Below are 19805 nucleotides of genomic sequence, written 5' to 3' on the forward strand. Positions count from 1 at the left end.
TGTAGCGTGGCGCATGCATTAGCTGGAGAAACCAACACCACTTTACACATGGCAAAGTGCCCGTTTTACAGATGGAGAACCTGAAATTTACAGAGAGTTAGTAACTCAGTAAAAAAAAATCAGAGCCCCACGGAGTTAGTGTTTAAATGCCAACGGTCTGACTCTAGAACCCAAACGCTTGACCGTATGACACCAAAATGATATGGAAGAAATGACAAGACAGAATAAGATCAGTTTGCAAATGAACACTGTGAGGTCAGAAATGTGAAAGAGGGCTCTGTGGTCTGGGGAGCAGAGGAGGTTCTAGCACTGAAGCCTCTATGTGAAGTCAGAAGAGCCCACAGTTGACCACTCACTCCTGCAGCGGGCAGACTGGAGAGGAAGGGAAAGGCAGGGAAAGAAAGGTTGCATGTGTGGAGAGGTGCGTGGGGCAGCTTCATTCTGCTCACAGAGGTGACTCTCGCTCTCACTGACTTCTCTGTGGTACATCGGGGGGGTACAAACGCCACCGGAAGCCTGGGTGTTTGCAGTTGACAAGGGGTGCTAGAATACCTCGGGAAGAAATTATAGTGAGGAGGCGGCATTCGTTTCGGAAAAGCCAGCTCAAATCATAGGGAATAGCATTATTTCTGAAGCAATGGCTTTCAAATTTCTTTTAAGGGTCATTTTGGCATCTGGTAAGTTTCTGGAGTGTGTGTGTGTGTGTGTGTGTGTTTCTTAGTATCCTATTTTAGCCCAAGCAATCGTCATTCGGTCACTTTATTCTGTATGAATAGTTTCAAGTCTGTGCTCAAGCCCCATCTCCTAATATGACTTCAACACTCTCCCACTGAGCAAGGAAGACCCCACCCAATGCCACTTGACAAATTTCAAAATCTTTCTGTAGGACACAGGCTGCAAAATGTTATTTCCCCAAGTCAGCATCAGAATAGTGACAAGCTCTACAGACATGCTAAGAATTTACCCATTTTTTTTCTCTGAATTTAAATAGTAGATTTATAATGTTGTGTTAGTCAAATATAAATCAGATGTAAAAGATTCCTAATTACCTATTAAGTATAAAAGGAAACATGCAGATTATGTACTTTTCAAAACTATGCCTATGTGAATTACACCTGACCATTTCATTTATATATTTGGCTGAGTTGCCCCCAAGTAAGAATTTCTAAAATATTGTTTTGGGGCTCAAAAAAAAGAAACACAAAATTAGTTATTTTAAAATGATCAGCCAGTTAAACTTAGTCTCACAAGCCCAGAAAAGCAGTGCATTTTCATTTAAAAACTAGCTGGTTTTTCTCTAGAAAAAAATGTCTGTGAATGTTCTCTGGCAGAAGTAAACCAAGACATACTGTGGTTTGAACAGAACTAGAGAGATTTATAGATAAGAATATCTGCTATTTTGCTTCAGAATAATTTAGCCAATTTACTCTTACATTTTGATTTAAATATCAACTTGTGTATTTTTCCCTCAGATTTGTTTCTCATTTTTAGCTCTCTAATCCAGGATAAACTCCCCAACTTGTAACTATAACACAAACCACAGATATAAGTAGGATTGTCACTGAGAGAAAAGAAATAACTGCTGCCCCAAATTATAGTCTTGAATATCATGTTCTCATGGCACAAAATCAATGAGGTATGTAACTGCACATACACATATATGCTGTGTCCCAAAATAAAACAAAACTGAAAATAAAGAAATAAAGGAATGCACAGCATGGATGTGTGTGTATATATATATATATATATATATATATATATATATATATTTCTTGTCAGAAATTTATCAGAAATATATTTATTGTCAGAAAAATACAGATATATATCTTATATATCTGTATATAGATATCTTATATATATCTGTATTTTTCTGACAAGAAAGACATAATTTGGGGCAGTTCTTTGATCAGATGAAAACAATAAAGAATTTAAGGATAACAGGGACACAGGATACTGTTTCCATTAGGTAAATCACAGTGCTGAATCTAGCTTTTGGACACAAACTCTGCCATGACCGTAAAGTCAGCTCATAGCAAATCCCAATTTTCCTCAGTGAACACTACCACCAATATTGTGTGAGTCAATCTCATTTAGGAAGATTCATTATTCAAGTATAATGAAAGGGAGTCTCATTATGCCATTGTAGAGGATATTTATAAATACCTCTCAGATAAACATATGTAACACTGTTTTTCGTAGCACATTTTTAAAGGCTTAAAAACAGACTGTGCATGTGGTTTATTCTTGTGCTGATCAACCCTAATACTGACTCTTAGGAAATATGACCAATCCACGAGTCATTCCCAGATACCATTTTACATGAGATGCCTTTAGTGACAAGCCACACTAAATAGCACATGTAGACACATCTCAGTAATGGTAATGCTTCTGAATGAGCAAGTATAACACTTTTTTCTACCAACAGACATATACGAAATGGAACCAGTGGGTCCCTGACATAATTTGAAGATAGGGAAAGACGGGGAAATGGATGTAAAAGATTGTCCCGCTCTCCTAGAGCCCTAGCTTCAGTTTATATGGCGTGGCTGGGGCTAAGCAAACGGGCACGTGTAAAAGCCACGGTTGGGTAGGGAAATGAGCAACAGTTCACTGGAATCAAAGGCACACAGTGTTAAAGACATGAAGACAGGATCGAGGTAAGAGTCCAACAGGCCAGTAAATAAGTTCACTAAGCGTGGGTCGGGTACATGGTAGAAGACAGAGTTCAAAAACCAGAATGTCTGAAGAATGTGGCATGGGCGGATTAGGAATATTTCTGGAACAGGATTAGGCACTAAGGAGTAGGGAATCTGGCTACCAGAGGGGAACCACAATGAGCTGGGACAATTACAGATCATGACCAAACAAAACGCAGAAACTCAGTCCAGCACCCAGCTGCAGCAGCCCGTGGAAATCTAAAGTCAGGATCCAATCCCCATGACCTCCTAGCCTGGGGCTTGGGGAGGAGGGAGGTGGGGCACCTGGATGATACAGGAAGTGGGGGAGAGAGAGCAAGGCAATTCATGACTACAAAGGTAACATTATGACTGTTTTATATCTAAGACAGATACATAAGTAACACACGTATACTCAGTCTACTACTCAATCCGGACATCAAATTTGATCCATACAAACCAAAAAGGACTATTTCCATTTTCATTACTAACGTTCACCAATATGGAAAAGCTACTCTCTCCCTCTCCGCGTGTGTCACTGTACCATTTTCAAAGCTCTTCTAAAGTTTCCCCTTGGACGCATATGCTGTGGCTCACATCTATCTCCTTCCTGATGATCAAACCTTCTCTTTTCCTCCAATCAGCTCAGCGTCACAGGAAATATACTTTTAATGCTTTATTGTTTGCTACTTTAAGTGTCAGATGTTTCTCCTTCAGACACATATGGAACCCTTTGATTTAATTTTGGCAAATCAATGAAAGACACATGTGCGTCTCAGAACAAGTGCTATTCATTAGTATTTGATCCTTTTCCCAACTTCACACTCAGAAAAGGAAACTTAGGACATTTCTTTCATTCCCAGTCTAATGATACCAGGAATAAGAGTTTCTCTAAGGACTTCGAATTCGGTCAGAACCCTGATCCTTTTTCTTGGGGGTGCAACAGAACTAACTAAAAGTTCCTAACAGCGTGCAGGGTGTGCTTTCCTGTAGGCTACTTCTATAGGCACTAGCTCAATAGCTAAGTATGATCACGTAATCGGCAGCAGTAGCCTCTTCTGTTATAAAGGACTCATTTATTTTCCTATATACTACTTTCATCACAGAAATTTGTCTCCGAAATTTGTCACAGAAGTATCCCAGTCATCAATTCTTTAAATCTTCATACACTTCCATGTGGACACTTAAAACAACACTTTTTGACGGATATCACACACTTCTCAATATTCAGATTGGAAACAGCGCTCAAATACAGTAGGGAAGTGGTACAAATGAAAGTTTCTTGTTGAAGGTATTTCCTTTGCAGAAGTCAGGCTAGGAAGGGACTGGATTTTTTCAGAGGGTTAAGCCTGCTGATCAGTAACCAGAAAAACAAAGTACTGGTTCCAAGAGAAATACTGGTACATTTAGATTAAATGAAGGCCAAGAGTTCAAAATCAGGAGTGCATTTCCTAGTTGGTCGTTCCGGTTATCTAATTTTAAAACCACGCTCACCATTAAAAACAAGTAATGCTGAATTTGGGGCAGAATGTCATCTGTAAATCATAAAACATAAATCCTCAATGGGCAGAGAGAAATCAAGAGAAAAATTAATGCACATACTGAGCAAAGGATTGTGGCTTTAAGGACACTGTTCATATTAAAGGAGATTTCAAAACACTGCTGCTTGGATGCAAATCCATCACTTTTAAAATATACTAAGAATTTATTATTGTGCCTGTATTTGATATTTCTGTTCTCAATGTAATGGTAAATTGAAATTTTAATGATGCTTATTATCCCTAGGAATTAAGGATACATTCTGTGGACTTCACTGTGTCTAGGAAAGAGATGACTTGTCCTCTCATTTTGTCTCCTTCCGTTCACCATTTCTTCATGGAGCATTCCCCAACCTGAGTTAGGTATTGTAAAGAGAGCTAAAAGGGATGTGCATTCTTTGCCACTGTGGAGTTCATGACCAAACAGTAAACTAGACTACGCTGAGACAGAAGCCATACAAGGTATGAATGTCAGAATTCTGATGGGCACTTTCACTTTATTAAGTCCCTACTAAGGAGAGTTGTCAGAAGTGAAATAAAACACTGAAATGAGAAGTATTTGTATGAGAACAGAAGTGGTAAGGTGGGAATACTTTACTGATTGCTTGGTTACGAAAGTTCAGGGCCAACTCGGCTTTGTAATAAACATATGTTACAATGTTATGCTTCAGTGATACATCTTACATTCCTGCTTTTTAAAGAAACTATAATAAGTGTTACTTTTGCACTGTTACCCTCAGCCAAACTGGCTCTAATTAGACTTAATAAAGACTAACACCAAGTTTTAATGATTTAGCACATGTAGCAAAGCTATTTCTTTGTATTTCAGACCAAACTTTAATTTGAATATATTTATGTATCAACAGTATTTATTAAGTGTTTTGTAGGTGCTGCCCAAGATACTAGTTATAAAATTCAGGACAAAGCAGGCAGAAAAATTCCATTCTAACAGAGTTTATATTCTAGGAGAGCCATAATTAATCAGTAAATAATGAAGTATCAGGTAGAAAAAAGAGTGACAGATGTATATCCAGAAGTGGAATTGCTGGATAGTTCTATTTTTATTTTTTTGAGGAACCTCCATACTGTTTTCCATGGTGGCTGCATCATTCTGCATTCCCACCAATAGTGTAAAGGGCTCCACTTTTTCCACATCCTTGCCAACATTTATCTTTTGTGGGTTTTTGAGGGATTTTTTTTTTTTATATCAGCTAAACTAACAGATAAGAGGTCATATCTCACTGTGATTTTGATCCTGGTTCACTGTAGCACTATTCAAAATAGCCAAGATATAACTATAGCCCAAGTGGCCATTGACAGGTGAATGGAAAAAGAAAATGATATAGACATACAATGAAATATTATTCAGTTTTTAAAAAGAAAGAAACCCTACCCTTTGTGACAACATGGATGAACCTAGAGGGCATTATACTAAGTGAAATAAGCCAATGATAAGACAAATACCTCATGATTGTATTAATATGAGATGTCTAGAACAGTTAAACTCATAGAACAGAGAACAGAATGGCAGTTGCCAAGGGCAGAGGGAGGGGAAAATGGGAAATTGTTGCTCAATGGGTATAAAGTTTCAATTATGCAAAACGAATGAGTTCTAGAGATCTATTGTGCAACACAATTCCTGTGGTTAACAATACTCTACTCTGTACTGTAAAAGATGTTAAGAGGCTAACTCCCATGTTTAAGTGTTCTTATCACTCACACACACACGCACACACACACAAAAGGAAAGTTTTCAAGGTGGTGGACAAGGTCAGTGCCTTGCTTGTGGTGATGGTATTATGGGTCTATGCATATGTCCAAACCCATCAAAATTTTGGACATCTGGTGCAAATTTTGTACGTCAATTATGCTTCAGTAAATCTTAAAAAAAGGAGTTACAGAGAAAAATAAAGCAGGGTAAAGGAATAGGGAGTTGTATGTGGGTTGAGATCTCTCTAGGTAGAGAGGTCAAGGAAAGCATTTCTGATTAGTTGAGATTTAATCAGAGACCTGAAGAAAGGGAGGCCAGCCACGAAGCATCAGTGAGTGTTGCAGGCAAAGAACCATGGCCAGGGAAGGCCTAACGCGCCGAAATAGCCAGATGGCCTGGGTGGCTGCAGCAGACAGTCTGGGAGAAGATGAAACTGGAGACATGACCAAAGGCCAGGCCATGTAACGCCTTGTAGCCTGTGGCTCTTGAGTTTCAGCTGAAGCATGAATGGAACCACTAGAGAATTTTGAGCAAGGGCAAGATGAGAGCTGATGCAGGTTTTTAAAGGATCACTGGCAGTCGGGCCAAGGCCAGATCAAAGAGGGCGAGAACGGAATGACAAAGACCAGGAGCCTATTTCTGAGCTCTCAAAGAAATGGGAGGGAATTTGGTCAGGGAGCTCTGCACCTGGTGAGGCGAGGCTGGACTGGGCACAGCTCCATCATGAACAGGGCCAGCGGGTGTCCAGATGGCTTGAATGTCAAGTGTGAGAGAAGAAAGGCGACAAGGATGCCCCTGGTTTTGTTGGCTTATTTTTCTGAATGATTGTGTCATCAGCTGCGATGGTGAACAGAGACAAGAACAGATGTTTGTTTGTGTGCTTGTGTGTTTGTGTGTTTGGGAAGACAGGAAATAAGACACTGGTTCTGACATAAGATTTGAGCTGCCTATCCAACACCCAGCCGTGGGCTCCTTTGCCTGGAGTCTGGAAGTCCTGAGAGTAAGAAGGGGCTATGGTTTTGACATTCCTGCTCTTCTATAACAGTGCTGAATGTCACTGAGCTATGAGAAACATTGTGACACTTCAAATAAAAACCAACAATGCTGTCTCTGCACCACGAGCGCCTCTGCAAGACTGCTCAGAAGGCCTTCTGGTCACGTGGAGCCCATGGAGTCCGTTCTCTTGGCAGAGTCTATATCAGCCAGTGCAGACGAGATCTTGAGACAAGCTCCCAGAGTGGGTTAAACTTCCAAGTCAGAGACCCAGTGACCTACCAGCCTCACGAACTGGAGCTCTATGCAGCCTTTAAATCTCCTGCAGGACAGGAGCCCATGCAGCATGCCCAGAAAGGAGATTTCGGTTGCACCCTGTCTGCAGAGACTGGCTTGGCCCTCCCCACGCTCTGGTCTGGTCTTCAGCCCCGTTCCCTGACACACAGCCCCTGGGCTTCCGATATGCCAGAACACAGCAAGCAAAGTGCTGTGTTCTGTCATCTGCTGATTTTCTGCCAAAAACACTCCTTCCCCATTCCACACCATTCTGACTCCAGGTGTCATTCCACATGGCACCTTCCTGAGCACAATGGGTTAATGCAGCCAGCTCTCCCTCCAGAAGGTGAGTTCTTCAAGGCCAGTAACTGTATCTTTATTTTCTCTGTTTCTAGTGTCTCATGCATCGGGGAGATAAGTGTTTGGTGAATGAACAGATGGCATTATGGGTGCTCTTAAACACCCATAGATTTCAGGTACTTGGCTCCCTACTTGGCGCATCACCCTCTCTGTCCACCTCCAGGCAATTGACAGAGAGTTCCAGAAGGTGCTAAAGCATCTCCCTCAACCTAACCTCTGTTGAGGACATGGTGCCTGGGCTGGAACGCTATAAGCACCGCCCTGTGGACATAGTCACTGAATTCAGAACCTCATTTTTCATCAGTGAAGGCAGGACTAGGTCATCCCCATCAGATTTCTTCACAACAAAATGGAAAAGTTCACAGGGTTGGAAAACCGCCAATGTCTGTCTTAAAAAGTGCATCTGCTTTTCCTTCCCCATCGCCCTCCCATAGCCTCGTAGGCTCTGGAGGGAATCAGAAAACACAAAATACCTGAAGCCAAATGGAACTCCAGTTCAAACTGAGAAGGGCAAACCCTGGGCAAGGTTGTAAACACAAGGACCACTGTGAGTTCGGGGCAACAGAAGAAATCTCGGCACCAGAAGGCAAAAAGATGTTGCAGGCAAGTGACCTGAAGACAAACACAAAGATCAAAGAAAATCTCGCAGTGAAATAAGCAAGAACCATCAGGAGAATTGCCAGTCATGGAACCGTGTGTCAAGTGAAAATGAGTTAACCTAATCTGATACCAAAAGGCAATAAAGATAATTTCAAATAATACTATTCAAGAATCAAAACAAAATTAGATCAAGTTTAAATAAAAGCCTCTTTTATTGAATCAAAGTAACACAGTAGAGATGTAAAATGAAAATCCTTTGGTAACTTAATACCTTGGGAAGTAGATGGAAGAGTAAGAAAGCCCGAAATAATCACATAAGAAAATGAAAATATTCAGCAATCAAAGCAAGAGGGAGAAAATATCACGAGCAACACATAATGGAAACAATGATACAAAATTAAAGGAGAGAGCCTCTATGTTAATGCTCATGAAAACCAAATGTGAACAATGAAAACAGGGTACTTTTGCCTCAAGGAAAGGAGCCAATTGTTTGACGCTTTGTCCCCCAAATCAGAATTTCCTCTGACTCATAGGAAGGACCCTAAAACATAACTCGCCTAACTGCCCAGCCACTTAATTCACAAAGTGCAATGGATCATCTTTAAAACAGAAACACATCCTCGCACATGGAGAAGTGAGAAGGCAACAAAAAAAAGTCTGTGTGAACTGACGGCACTTAGCTTAGGAGAACGGAAAATCTCTTAGAGAGTTCTTGTTCTATAGCCTTCAGGTTACAGATGTGCCTTGTAACATCAGGTGGCCTCCAGAGAACTCAGGCCACATGTGTAAAGTCCACACTCTTGAAGGCCCTGTGGCCCGGCGCTGTGTCTTCTGCAATGCAGCGTGGACACACACCCACCCCCTCCACAGCAGGGAGAGAACCCACTATTACAGGGCCTCTCTCTGGGAGTTAGTGCATTCCATCATAGAAAATCCTAATCTAGATCTTTAGAAAAAATCAACAAAGTCTGGACCCCAAAAATGGCATTTCTGAATACTTACATTTTCTTTTTGTCTTCATCTTACCACTAACAAGTATGGTTTTAAAATTCTTTTCAATTTCTAGAATGGTATTTAAAGCAACACATATGATTTATTCAAGACACTAAAGGTTTTCATCAAATAGCCATCAAGATCATAGAAGTTTCTTCCTTCTGTGGAGTCAATCAGCACCTCTTTACCAGGTCCCAGCATAGTACACATTTCAAAGGGGACCCTAAATTTCAAAGTAACCAAAAAGTCATGAATACCACTCCTTCCCTTTCTCATCGGGAAAACAAAACAAAACACAACACTGGGAATGTTTCCGTTTTAGGGTTTGGGGTTGGTGTGTTTTTTTTTTTTTTCAGCTATGCTTTAATGTCCTTGAAACATATCAAAACATCATCCAAACAAAAATGGAAGAATTTCTTTAAAAGCCTTCCACAGTAGACTTGTATTTTAAAAAATAATTATGCTATATATATTTATAGATGCAGTTCTAGTTTTTAAGATCTAAGTTCATTGTACATCTGAAACTAATACCATGTTATAGGTCGATTATACCTCCATTAAAAAAAAAAAAAAGAATGAACAGAAAAAAAATATTAACTCGGCCATTTTGTGCATTCACCAAATACTTGCTGAGCATTAATTTTAAAGGCTGGAGAGAGATCGGTGAACAAAAGAGCCAATAAGTCCACTCTTGTAAGGCTTCTATTCTAGCAAAGCAGATACAGATGAGCAAATAAAAAAGAAATATATAATATCTCCAGGAGCGTCAAGTGCTAATGGAAGGAAATAAGGAGAGTAAAGAGACAGGAAAGGAATGGGCACTACTTTATCTCTGGTCTTTAAAGAAGGTCTCTCTGATAAAGTGACATCTGAGCAGAATCGTGGAAAAAAGTGGGACTAGACTAGGCAAAAGCAAATACAGGGATGAGAAGGAATGTTCCAGGCAGAGAAGCACTTCATGTCTAATGGCCCAGAATGGGAGCTTGTTTGGAAGGTTCGAGTAAAGCAGGGAGACAGGACGATGGGGGTGGACAGAAAATGGGAGGAAATGAGCTGAGACTAGCAGCCAGGGCCCAGAGCAGGTGAGGGCCTTGTAGGTGCTGGTAAGGGTCTGGGGTATATTCAGAATGAAATGGTAGTGGAAGAAAGACGTGGTCTGACTTGTGTTTCAGAAAGCTCCTTCCGGCTGCCAAGTGGAGAACAGAGGGTTGGCGGTGGGGGAGGCCAGAGCAGAAGCGGGAAACCGTTTGGAGGCTACTATGACAATTCAAGGCAGACGGGTCCCGAGCACTTGGATTCTGCGTGCACTTCTCCGGGTGGCACTGACAAGATCTACTGATGGGTCGGAGGCCGGTGTGAGTGAAGGACAGGGACCCAGGATGACTCCACGGGGCTAGATCTCAGGATCTGGACAGCTGCAGCTGCCACTTAGTAAACTGGGAACCTGAGAATGAGCAGGTCCCTGGGGAGGGTGGGGAGGGTGGGAGTGAGGATATTGTTTTGAACATACTAGGTTTGCTACATCACTAATCATCTGAATACAGACATCATGGGCCAGTCGATAGAATGTGCCTGCTTCCCTTAAAATAAATGGAACGGGGTGTCTATTCCCATGTAGTCCGAACTCTTCTTGAATTAATGCAGATATCTTATGGTACCACCATCACTTGGATGTGCTTTAGAGCACTTACTGACACATCTTGACTTTTGCTTCATACCTCAATAACCATTTTCCAAAATAGGGAATGTCACTACGAGCAGAGCGTCTTGGCCCTATAACAGAGGGATGAGCATGAAAGGCATCTTTAAAGGTATCTTATAAGACATTATTTAAGCTCCTGAGACACACCTTTCTGCCAGAAATCTCCTCCCCTGGCTCACTGCCCTCCCACGAAGTCTGAAATTCCTCCCTTTTAAAAAAAAAAAAAATGTAATTATTCCCTATTAACCATGGGTTCCTCTTACATTCTGGCCTAACTGTAAGAATATTTACATATACCATCTTTCAAGGGAGACATTTTCTCATTCAGCTGGGCATAGTATAGGGAGGGTCCCTTTGCTAAAAATAGTTAGAAAAAAGAAGGCATGGCAGAGGAGGAGAAAGAAAGGCTTTAATCGAGCAACAGTGGGTTCTCACGGTGCAGCCCTGGAGGCAGAGAAGGGAGAGTTCACAGCAGCGCAGGGACTAGACCCATCAGGGGGAAGCGGTCTGAATTCTCCTTCTCCTTGCAGGTTCATCCCAGACCTCCCACAGCTGTGTGCCACGGAGCCCTCCCGCAGCACTCTGCCTACTCGACACCTCCGTCTGAGCACCTCCCTGACACACTGTCTCAGAGATCTGTTTGTTCTCTCAAAGACGTTCTTCTCCCAAAGCCCTCTTGGCCTAGTTAACATCATCGAGCATTGGTGTTTCTGCTCAAATCCTCCTTCCCTGGAAAGGTTTCGCTGACATGAAAGCCAGATGGAAGTCCCCTGTTACACATCTTGGAGCCCCCATGCTCTCCCCTCACAGCACTTGCTCTGTTCTTAATTATATAGGAGTTGGGTCAGTATCTGTTTAATGTCAGGCCCCCTCCACCAAACTCGAACCCCTTAGACCAGAGGCGTATCTCTTTTGTTTGCTGCTATATGCCTCTCCAGATCCCGGCTCTTGGCTGGGGTACAAAGAACACTCGATAAACATTTGGCGAATAAATGAATGAGTGCTGTGTTGGGTGTACACAGACAAGGGGAAGGGTCGCTGTGGAGCAAAGCCTCCAAGGTACCTTGCATCAACTCTAAAATGCTGCACTGAGCTACGTTGACTAAGAGGGATCAAAATTTATTCTTGTATTTGCTTTGGGTGTTGTTCATCTCATCAAGCATCAACAGTATCATGCACCTCCAGAACCACAAAGGGCACGGAAGGGAGAAATCAAGATCCCTAAATCCTAATCGAAAAACTCAAGAAGTTACGTGAACCCTTTGCTAGAGAGGCAGTTACAGAAAAGGGAGATCGCCCATGTCCATCTTATCTACAGGAGAGCAAAACTAACGGAAAAATTCTTCACTAGAATCGTAGGGAAAGGAGATCTTTTAAAACTTTTAGCAAGGTGGGATCTTAAAAAGAAGAAAAGAAGTAAACTCATAGAAACAGTAGAAAAGTGGCTGCCAGGGGCTGGGGGGTGGGGCAAAAAGCGGGGGGAGCTGGAAAGGCTGCACACGTTGGGCTCTCAGATGAATAGACTCCAAGGTTCTAACATATAGCGCGGTGACAATGGTTGACAACCCCGTACTGCCTAGTTGAAATCTGCTGGGAGAGTAGAACACGAATGTTCTCTCACACACAAATAAGAGAGACCTCTGTGAGGTGACGGATGGGCTAATTAACTAGACAGGGCAGGGGAGCGGGGGTGGGTGGCGTGCCTTCACAAGTCCTCATATGTCAGATCGTCCCAATGGACACATCAGATATCCTCCAACTTTGTATGTCAATTGTACCTCAGTAAAGCTGAAACATGAAAAACCAAAAACCAAAACCAAAACAAAACAAAACAAAAAAACCTTCCTACCAAGCTAAGGCCTGCCTAAATGCGTAATTTAAGTAGTAACGGGATGTAACTGATTTTAACATTTATTCGGACAAATGGAAATAGCCACCACAAAACTGCAGGAGTTTTCGTGGTCTCATCTGGTCTTCCATCACTTTACTTTCTCCCCAACCCCCCGCCCACCCCAAGCTCCCCAATGTTAAGTTGCTCAGCATCAAAATTGCCTGCCTCAGGGATTTATTCCCAGCGATATGACCTCTGCAGTTGAAAAGGAAATTCGGGATTTCAGTAGTTCTTGTGCCCTGCTGGCCCCTCACCCCCTCACCCCACCATCCACAGCACCAAAATGTAGCCGCGCCGCAGTCTTAAACATCTGATGTAAGACTTTTATCTTCAGGATTACTTTAACATCCAAAACAATTGCAATGAAAAGGTCTAGACCTAACCCACTAGCTTGGATGCAGAAACAGAAGAGAGGAGGACTGTAGGAAATATAAGAAAGATTATTAACAATCAATAGCATTTTTCCACTTTTAAAAAAAAAAATCTCATATCTCAAATATCACATCCAATTTGCTTTAGGCAAGATCTAGCTCTGTCTGCAAATACATATTGATATTGTAATGCATACAAACTCAGAGCAACCCCTCTTACTCACTCAAATATAACTCTAAGACGGATTTTCCTTAATGGAAATCAGATAGGAGCTCCACAGAACTCCAGTGTCCACTCTGGCTGCATGTGTCCGTCACATCCAACTGTGAAACAGACCCACATAGCAGGTCCCAAGACCCTTCTGTCATTAAAGATCCATTGGCGGTGAAAATAGTGAAGCAAGACAGGAAAAACAAACATGCAGGAATGCAAATTAGTAGTTTAAAAGAAAAGGACTCAACTTTCTAAACAGAATTTAAAATTTTCAAATGCACCCGTGTTTGTGCAAAGGTAAAGAATGTAAGAATGTTAGAAGCACTCGTGACGTGTGTACAAAAATGCATTATTGTTCTCTGAGACTGGTTAATGTTTGCTACCTCCTTCATCCGACGGTCTGGTTACCTCGCTGCAGCATGAAAAGCTAGGGTAAATCTCAGATATTTCTGACTTGTCATCTCCCAGACCTGTACCAAAAGTACTGCTCGAGTGAGACCGAGAACGGAGTCTCCTGTAGTGATTCGCCTTTTCTATATTGGAGGGAAAATATTCAGGTTTGTGAGTTAAGTGACTTGAAGAACAACACACACACACACACACAAAAGAAGAAGAAGAAGAAGAAGAAGAAGAAGAAGAAGAAGAAGAAGAAGAAGAAGAAGAAGAAGAAGAAGAAGAAGAAGAAGAAGAAGAAGAAGAAGAAGAAAAACTACTTAAAAGTTTAACAAGGAAGTAAAACAGTCTCTTACTAAATAAAAAACCCAAAGCTCAACTACTACAAGCTCTAGTCACCTACAACCAAATCCCAGCGCACATTGTGTCAAACGTATAAATGTTGAACAATCATTTATATTCATTATAACTCTAGATTTTCAAGGAGAAATAGGGGATGGGAAATTGACAAGAACTAAGAAACTCCAGCAAACTAAAATATTTCTATCAAACTTAACGTCTGGTTAGACAAAATCGTTTTCAACAATCCCCAAGCATACAGCATTTGTTGCCTTTTCCTTATTTTCAGAAAGTTTAAGGGCAATTTGGCAGAGGAGGTGGATCAAACTGATTACAAAAGTATTAGAGTCCCTACTTTGCCTTGGGCTTTCAGTTTCATTAATGTCAGTAATTAAATGTGGAGTATAAATCAGGGAATAGAGTTAGACCCAATGGGTAGGATTCATCTATTTATATTGTTTAAAATAATTGCATAACTGTCACAGCTTCAGTCTGTTAAACACTATCTAAGAGCTTGAAATGTTAGACCATGCTATCACTGTACCCAAAGAGCCAAACCATTCAGGTTTTGCTTTTAATTGGAAACATGCGGTCTAAATTAAAAGTCAAATAAACCTGCGTATCTATACACTATAAATTTTGTGTTATACAAACACTCAGAGATACATTTTAAGGGTACCTAAAAGTCTATTTTATGTTAACATGTTCATGATGCTATTTAGAAAACCTCCCCACTGTTTTATATATGGTTCTTAACATCTACCTTTAAAATGTTGGAACAGTGTTTTCCATGAAACAAACTTCTGTCTCAGCACTTTAGTGCACTCCAAAGACTGCACTTGCAAGCCCCCAAAAACCTATAAAATCACATTCACTAATGAAAAGCAGACATCAGGAATCTCTGGACACCTTTCTAAGTGAATCTAGAGCAAACGAATCTAAAATATATTTAAAAAGCCCTTTTGCGAGTTTGCTTTCATAAATGATTAATGGTATTTTAAAGCAGCATAGTATTTGTTTCTCTGTTTGTTTTGTTTTTCAAATCCTCAGTTTTACAATTTACATCACACAGTCGGTACCACGAGCCTCTACCGCTCGGGGTAGCTTCACTCTCAGGACAAAACCGCATAAACGGGGAGGAACTCAAAATGTAAGCAGTACCAGAAAGCATATGGAGACTTCTAGACTGAATATTGTCTTCCAGGGGATCAAGGTCGAAGATGGAGCCAGGATCTGTACGCCAAACTTTGAGGTCTTTTACCAAAAGGAAGAAATCAAAAAATCAAGAATGAATTTTAAAAAGTCAGCATCAGAGTCAAGCACAAGTCTGGAAAAAGAAGCACATCATCAGCAAACCGGTAATGAACAAACCCGATGCACTTCAGAGGAGAACAAAGGGACAGTCACGTCCACAAGGCTTTAGTAAGAAAACTTTGTAAGCAAAGTTCACTTGCCTGGTTTATCCTTCATTGACCTGCCACCTGGAGCCCGCCACTCATCACCCAACACACCAACAACTCCCCGCATCCCCGAACCCCCAACACTCGTGCTCTCCACAGGCTGAAAGAGGTAAAATGTTTGATTTACGCTCCTGAGCAAGGGCGCCTGAGTCACTCATGACTGAGAGGTTTTTGTCTGAGAAAACGAAGAACAAAAACTTCTCTCCCTAAAACAAATGGTTTAAAATGTAGGTAAGTGGCCAGCCCAACTTTTATTGGGAGCCCGTGAGTGCAAGCTTGACCCTCACAAGACACATTTATGGGAAAAGTGAAGGAACGGACAGAAGAACGATGAGGGATGGAAAGACGAGCGAGGAGCAGCCTCCTGCTCTCAGAGGACAGGAGATGTGTTCACTGCCATGCTTAGCAACCAGACCGAGCAGGCCAGTCCACTCTCCTATTTAAGTCAGAGGCAAAATCCAAATATAATAACTTCCAGGTTCACCTGCGTCTCCAACTAATGGTGCTCAGGTCCTAAAGTAATCTGCACAGTGCTGTACTCACCAGCGGAGAGTGAAAAATCTAGCTACAAGTAAAAACAATTAATGAACTAGAAGTAGAGCTCTGAGGTACGTGCGGGCACCACTGTCGGTCAACAACGTAACTCACTTCCGCGTCACGCCATATTTAAGTAGGCACTATTACTATCCCGTTTCATAGAGGGGAAAATGAAGACATAGAGAGGTGGAGTTAGCCTGGCCACAGGTACGCACCTAGGAGATAGCAGAGCCTCCAGCAAAGGTAGAAGCAGCACAAATTGGCTTAGTCTGAATTGCTCAGAAAATCTCCAAATCTGCATTTCCCCGCCTGGCTCAGAAGTTTGTTTGTTGAAGGTGCTTCATTTTGTGGCTTCATAAAAAAGTCCTCAATGGAAAACAGTCTCCCTCAGTAAGAAGAAGTAAAGTGACTTCCAGTAAGGGAATAATTTAAAGACATAGATGTTGCCATTTTAAAAAAATAAATAAATAATGATTTCTATCTCAAAGATAGTGAGGACTGAATTCTGAGAGCTTGAAGACTAGACAATCTCCCAGTTTCTAACAAGAACTTCACCATCACTCAGGCCCTGATCTAGGGCAGAGGACCTCGGTATAAGCTGTGCAGACTCTCAGCATCTCTCTCCACCCTTGAGGGACAAATCGGAGTCTCTGTTCTCACCATCCCTTGTGAGATGTTAAACCAAGGCAATGAAATTAACACCATGCTACTTTCAATGAAAACATCTCAGCTCATCCATCCAAATTACGGTGATCCTTCTACAAAATCACCTTTGGAAGATGTGGACGAGCTGTCAGTAGTGTGCAAATGTGTGTGGAATCCCTCTGTGAGAAGGACTTTCAGACTCACTAAATCATTCAAGGAACTTAGTGCCCTGATCTCAGTATTGCTGCTTTACGTTAAGACAGTACCGAGTCAGATACACACTTCCTTTGCCCAGCCCACCTCTAAATGGCCTTTCACTAGTTCCCTGTGAAGAAGAAGCTCACCTAACACTCAGATTATTGATGAGCGTGTGGAATGGTTCCCCAAAATATTACCTGAGCTTTAGGACTGGACTAGCTATGAAATTTCAGATGACAGTCATTTGGAAGTATGGGCCATTGCTGGGTACTGAAAAGTCAATAACTGTCTTTCTAGCCCTTCCTTATACTCTGGGGTGGTCCCTGCTATCTCAGCCACCATATAAGACTACATTCCTAAGATGTCCCCAGACGGATGAAAAGAACATTGAGGAGAGAAACTTCCTTCATCTCAGATTTATGGCATTTGTAGACAGCTCCTGATTATCCCCATTCAGAGATAATATTCAAAAAAAAGAGCTACTCATATTATGGAATACTATCAGAATCTCTCTAGCACTTTTATTTGTGGTAAAAGAACCAAAATGGGATTTTTTCTGCCATTTGTGTCCCCCATGTAGATGATGTCTGCAGTACAATGCATTGATCAGGTACATAAGCGAAAGGAAAACAAAATAATTTTCAACCATTGTTATCACTCGTGTCTTGTATTTGAGCTTAAATACAAATACACTCTTAAGGTCAGAAAGTTATTAAAGACAGAGAAGGCCCAATAACAGAACGGATTGGCACTGATAACCTGGCAAGAACCACGGATCCCATTCAACATGGCACCAGCAATAACACTTAGCCCATGGTTTGTGCTTAGATGGGCACCACATCAAACATTTGAGGAGTCGTCTAGTGAATAAGTAGGTTGATTCAAAAGCTAGGCCAAGGACAATCTTTTTGACTGTGAGGACCTGCCAAGGAGGACCATCAGCTTACCGACAATGATCCCAGGTCTTCTGTCCATCTCCACAATGTGAGGATGGACACCTTTGTAGGCCGCATCGCTAACCACTTGGGTGTTCTTCCTTACTCGCTCCGTCACGGGGTCATCTACAACAGGAGTAAAGCCCCTTCCCTTTGTCTTTTCAAAGTCTTCATGATACTTTACCTGAAAAAAAAAAAAACAGCATGAACTCAATCTGAAATTTCCTGGTTGTTACATACCTCACAACATGTTGATACGGCAGCTGCCTCTAGATCACTCTCCACATTCACGTATCTAGAATCAACTGCATCTAGATTGTTTCCCATATATATGTATCTTTTCCAATTATTTTGAAAATAGTGTCTGAAATGTCAGCTTCCTCACATCAGGAATCAACTGCTGATATTTTCACAGTTTTCCATCATTATGGTTAGCAGCTCTTTTAAATTTATATATAAACCAGTACAGTATATCAGTGAGAAGGCTTAAAAGATACATCTATATTTTAATCCTGGTGATTTCCTAAAATGTACTAACTTAGGTACAAATTAATTTTCTATCTTTCAACCTTTAACAGGTATTAAAATGACATGTTATTTCCACACAATTATCCAAGAAAACAGTATTATTTAAAATTAGATTGAGAGTCAAAAATAATGATACATATAATTTTTGTATATTATTGCAAAAATGGATATACGTACTTCAAAACATACACTTTTTTCACGTTCTGAAATTGGACCTGTAAATTTTACTATAGACCACTGAATTGTACACTTTAAATGAATAAACCTTATCGTGTATAAATTGTACTTCATGAAACTGCTTTACAAGACATACACATTTTTTATATTCTTTGCAACATGTAAACATACCAAGCTCTGTCATAAAATTACTTGAAAAGAAGTCCAAGCAAATGTTTTTCATAAAATGCATTCATAGTAGTCATGTTAGAAATAAAAACACACCCAAAATATCACTGAGAAAAATTACTTTATTAGGACTAAAGATGTCCATTACATTTCAGTGTGATTAGAAAGTCCCCTCAAATGGATGGGCCCATCCACATTCTGCTTTGCATTCATGCGTTGTTAGTTATCCAGATTAATGGTGAGCGACGCCGTCAGTACACTGGGTGGGGCCATTCCTTAGTATGTTTTAGTCATGAGAAGAAGGAGCTGGTTGTACCCTACCATTGAAATATGATTTTGTGCTTCTTTGACATATCTCAGACCAGGTGTATCTAAAATCAGACTTGGTCTACCTTTCATCTGTTTATGGTCCTGGGTATATTTTACCTGCAAAGTAAATAGTAGAATGTACTTAACAAGAAGACAATTTTAAGAGAAAACATTACATAACTTTTCAGACTTTCCAAATGAGTGAAACACATAGAACGTATTCCCAATTCTTTCCCAAGGAAGTTGTTCAGTGAGTTATCTGTCATTCTAGGGTAACAATCTAAAATTTTACTCTCAAAATTCACCTTGAAAAGCTACAGCGAAGACAACCTAAGTCTCTCTATGAATCAAGAATGGTGTGTGGGGCGCCTGGGTGGCTCAGTGGGTTAAGCCGCTGCCTTCGGCTCAGATCATGATCTCAGGGTCCTGGGATCGAGTCCCGCATCGGGCTCTCTGCTCAGTAGGGAGCCTGCTTCCTCCTCTCTCTCTGCCTGCCTCTCTGCCTACTTGTGATCTCTGTCTGTCAAATAAATAAATAAAATCTTAAAAAAAAAAAGAATGGTGTGTGAATGACCGATATCCACTAACAATGTAGTCAGGAAAAGTGCTTATCACACTTCCGTTAAACAGGAAAAACCCAAACCAAATGAAACCTAAATGCGTTGTCCTGTTTCTAAGATTTCCCCATTTTCCACCACAACACTCTTGAATGTATACCAAACCCAAGCATTCCTCTATTTCCTTTTCTTTTTTTGTTTTTCCCAGTGTAAAGGATAAGAAAAACAAGGAGTA

General features: G+C 41.0%; 1 protein-coding gene across 5 annotated transcripts in view; it reads right to left on the reverse strand.

The window, feature by feature from the left end:
* Positions 1-19805, reverse strand: part of NEBL (nebulette) — a 368185-nt gene that overhangs the window by 14218 nt on the left and 334162 nt on the right. For 3 of the 5 annotated variants that reach the window (XM_082742122.1, XM_082742123.1, XM_082742124.1), the window contains exon 5: positions 17844-18015. In XM_082742122.1, coding sequence (XP_082598248.1) covers positions 17844-18015 — 172 coding nt within the window. Of the gene's footprint in view, positions 1-13707; positions 13858-15217; positions 15311-17843; positions 18016-19025; positions 19131-19805 lie in introns of all 5 variants that reach the window. The other 2 variants (XM_082742120.1, XM_082742121.1) reach the window with 2 other exon arrangements.

The sequence above is a fragment of the Mustela nivalis genome (genome assembly GCF_964662115.1).
Source record: "Mustela nivalis genome assembly, chromosome: 7".
Taxonomy (NCBI): Eukaryota; Metazoa; Chordata; class Mammalia; order Carnivora; family Mustelidae; genus Mustela; species Mustela nivalis.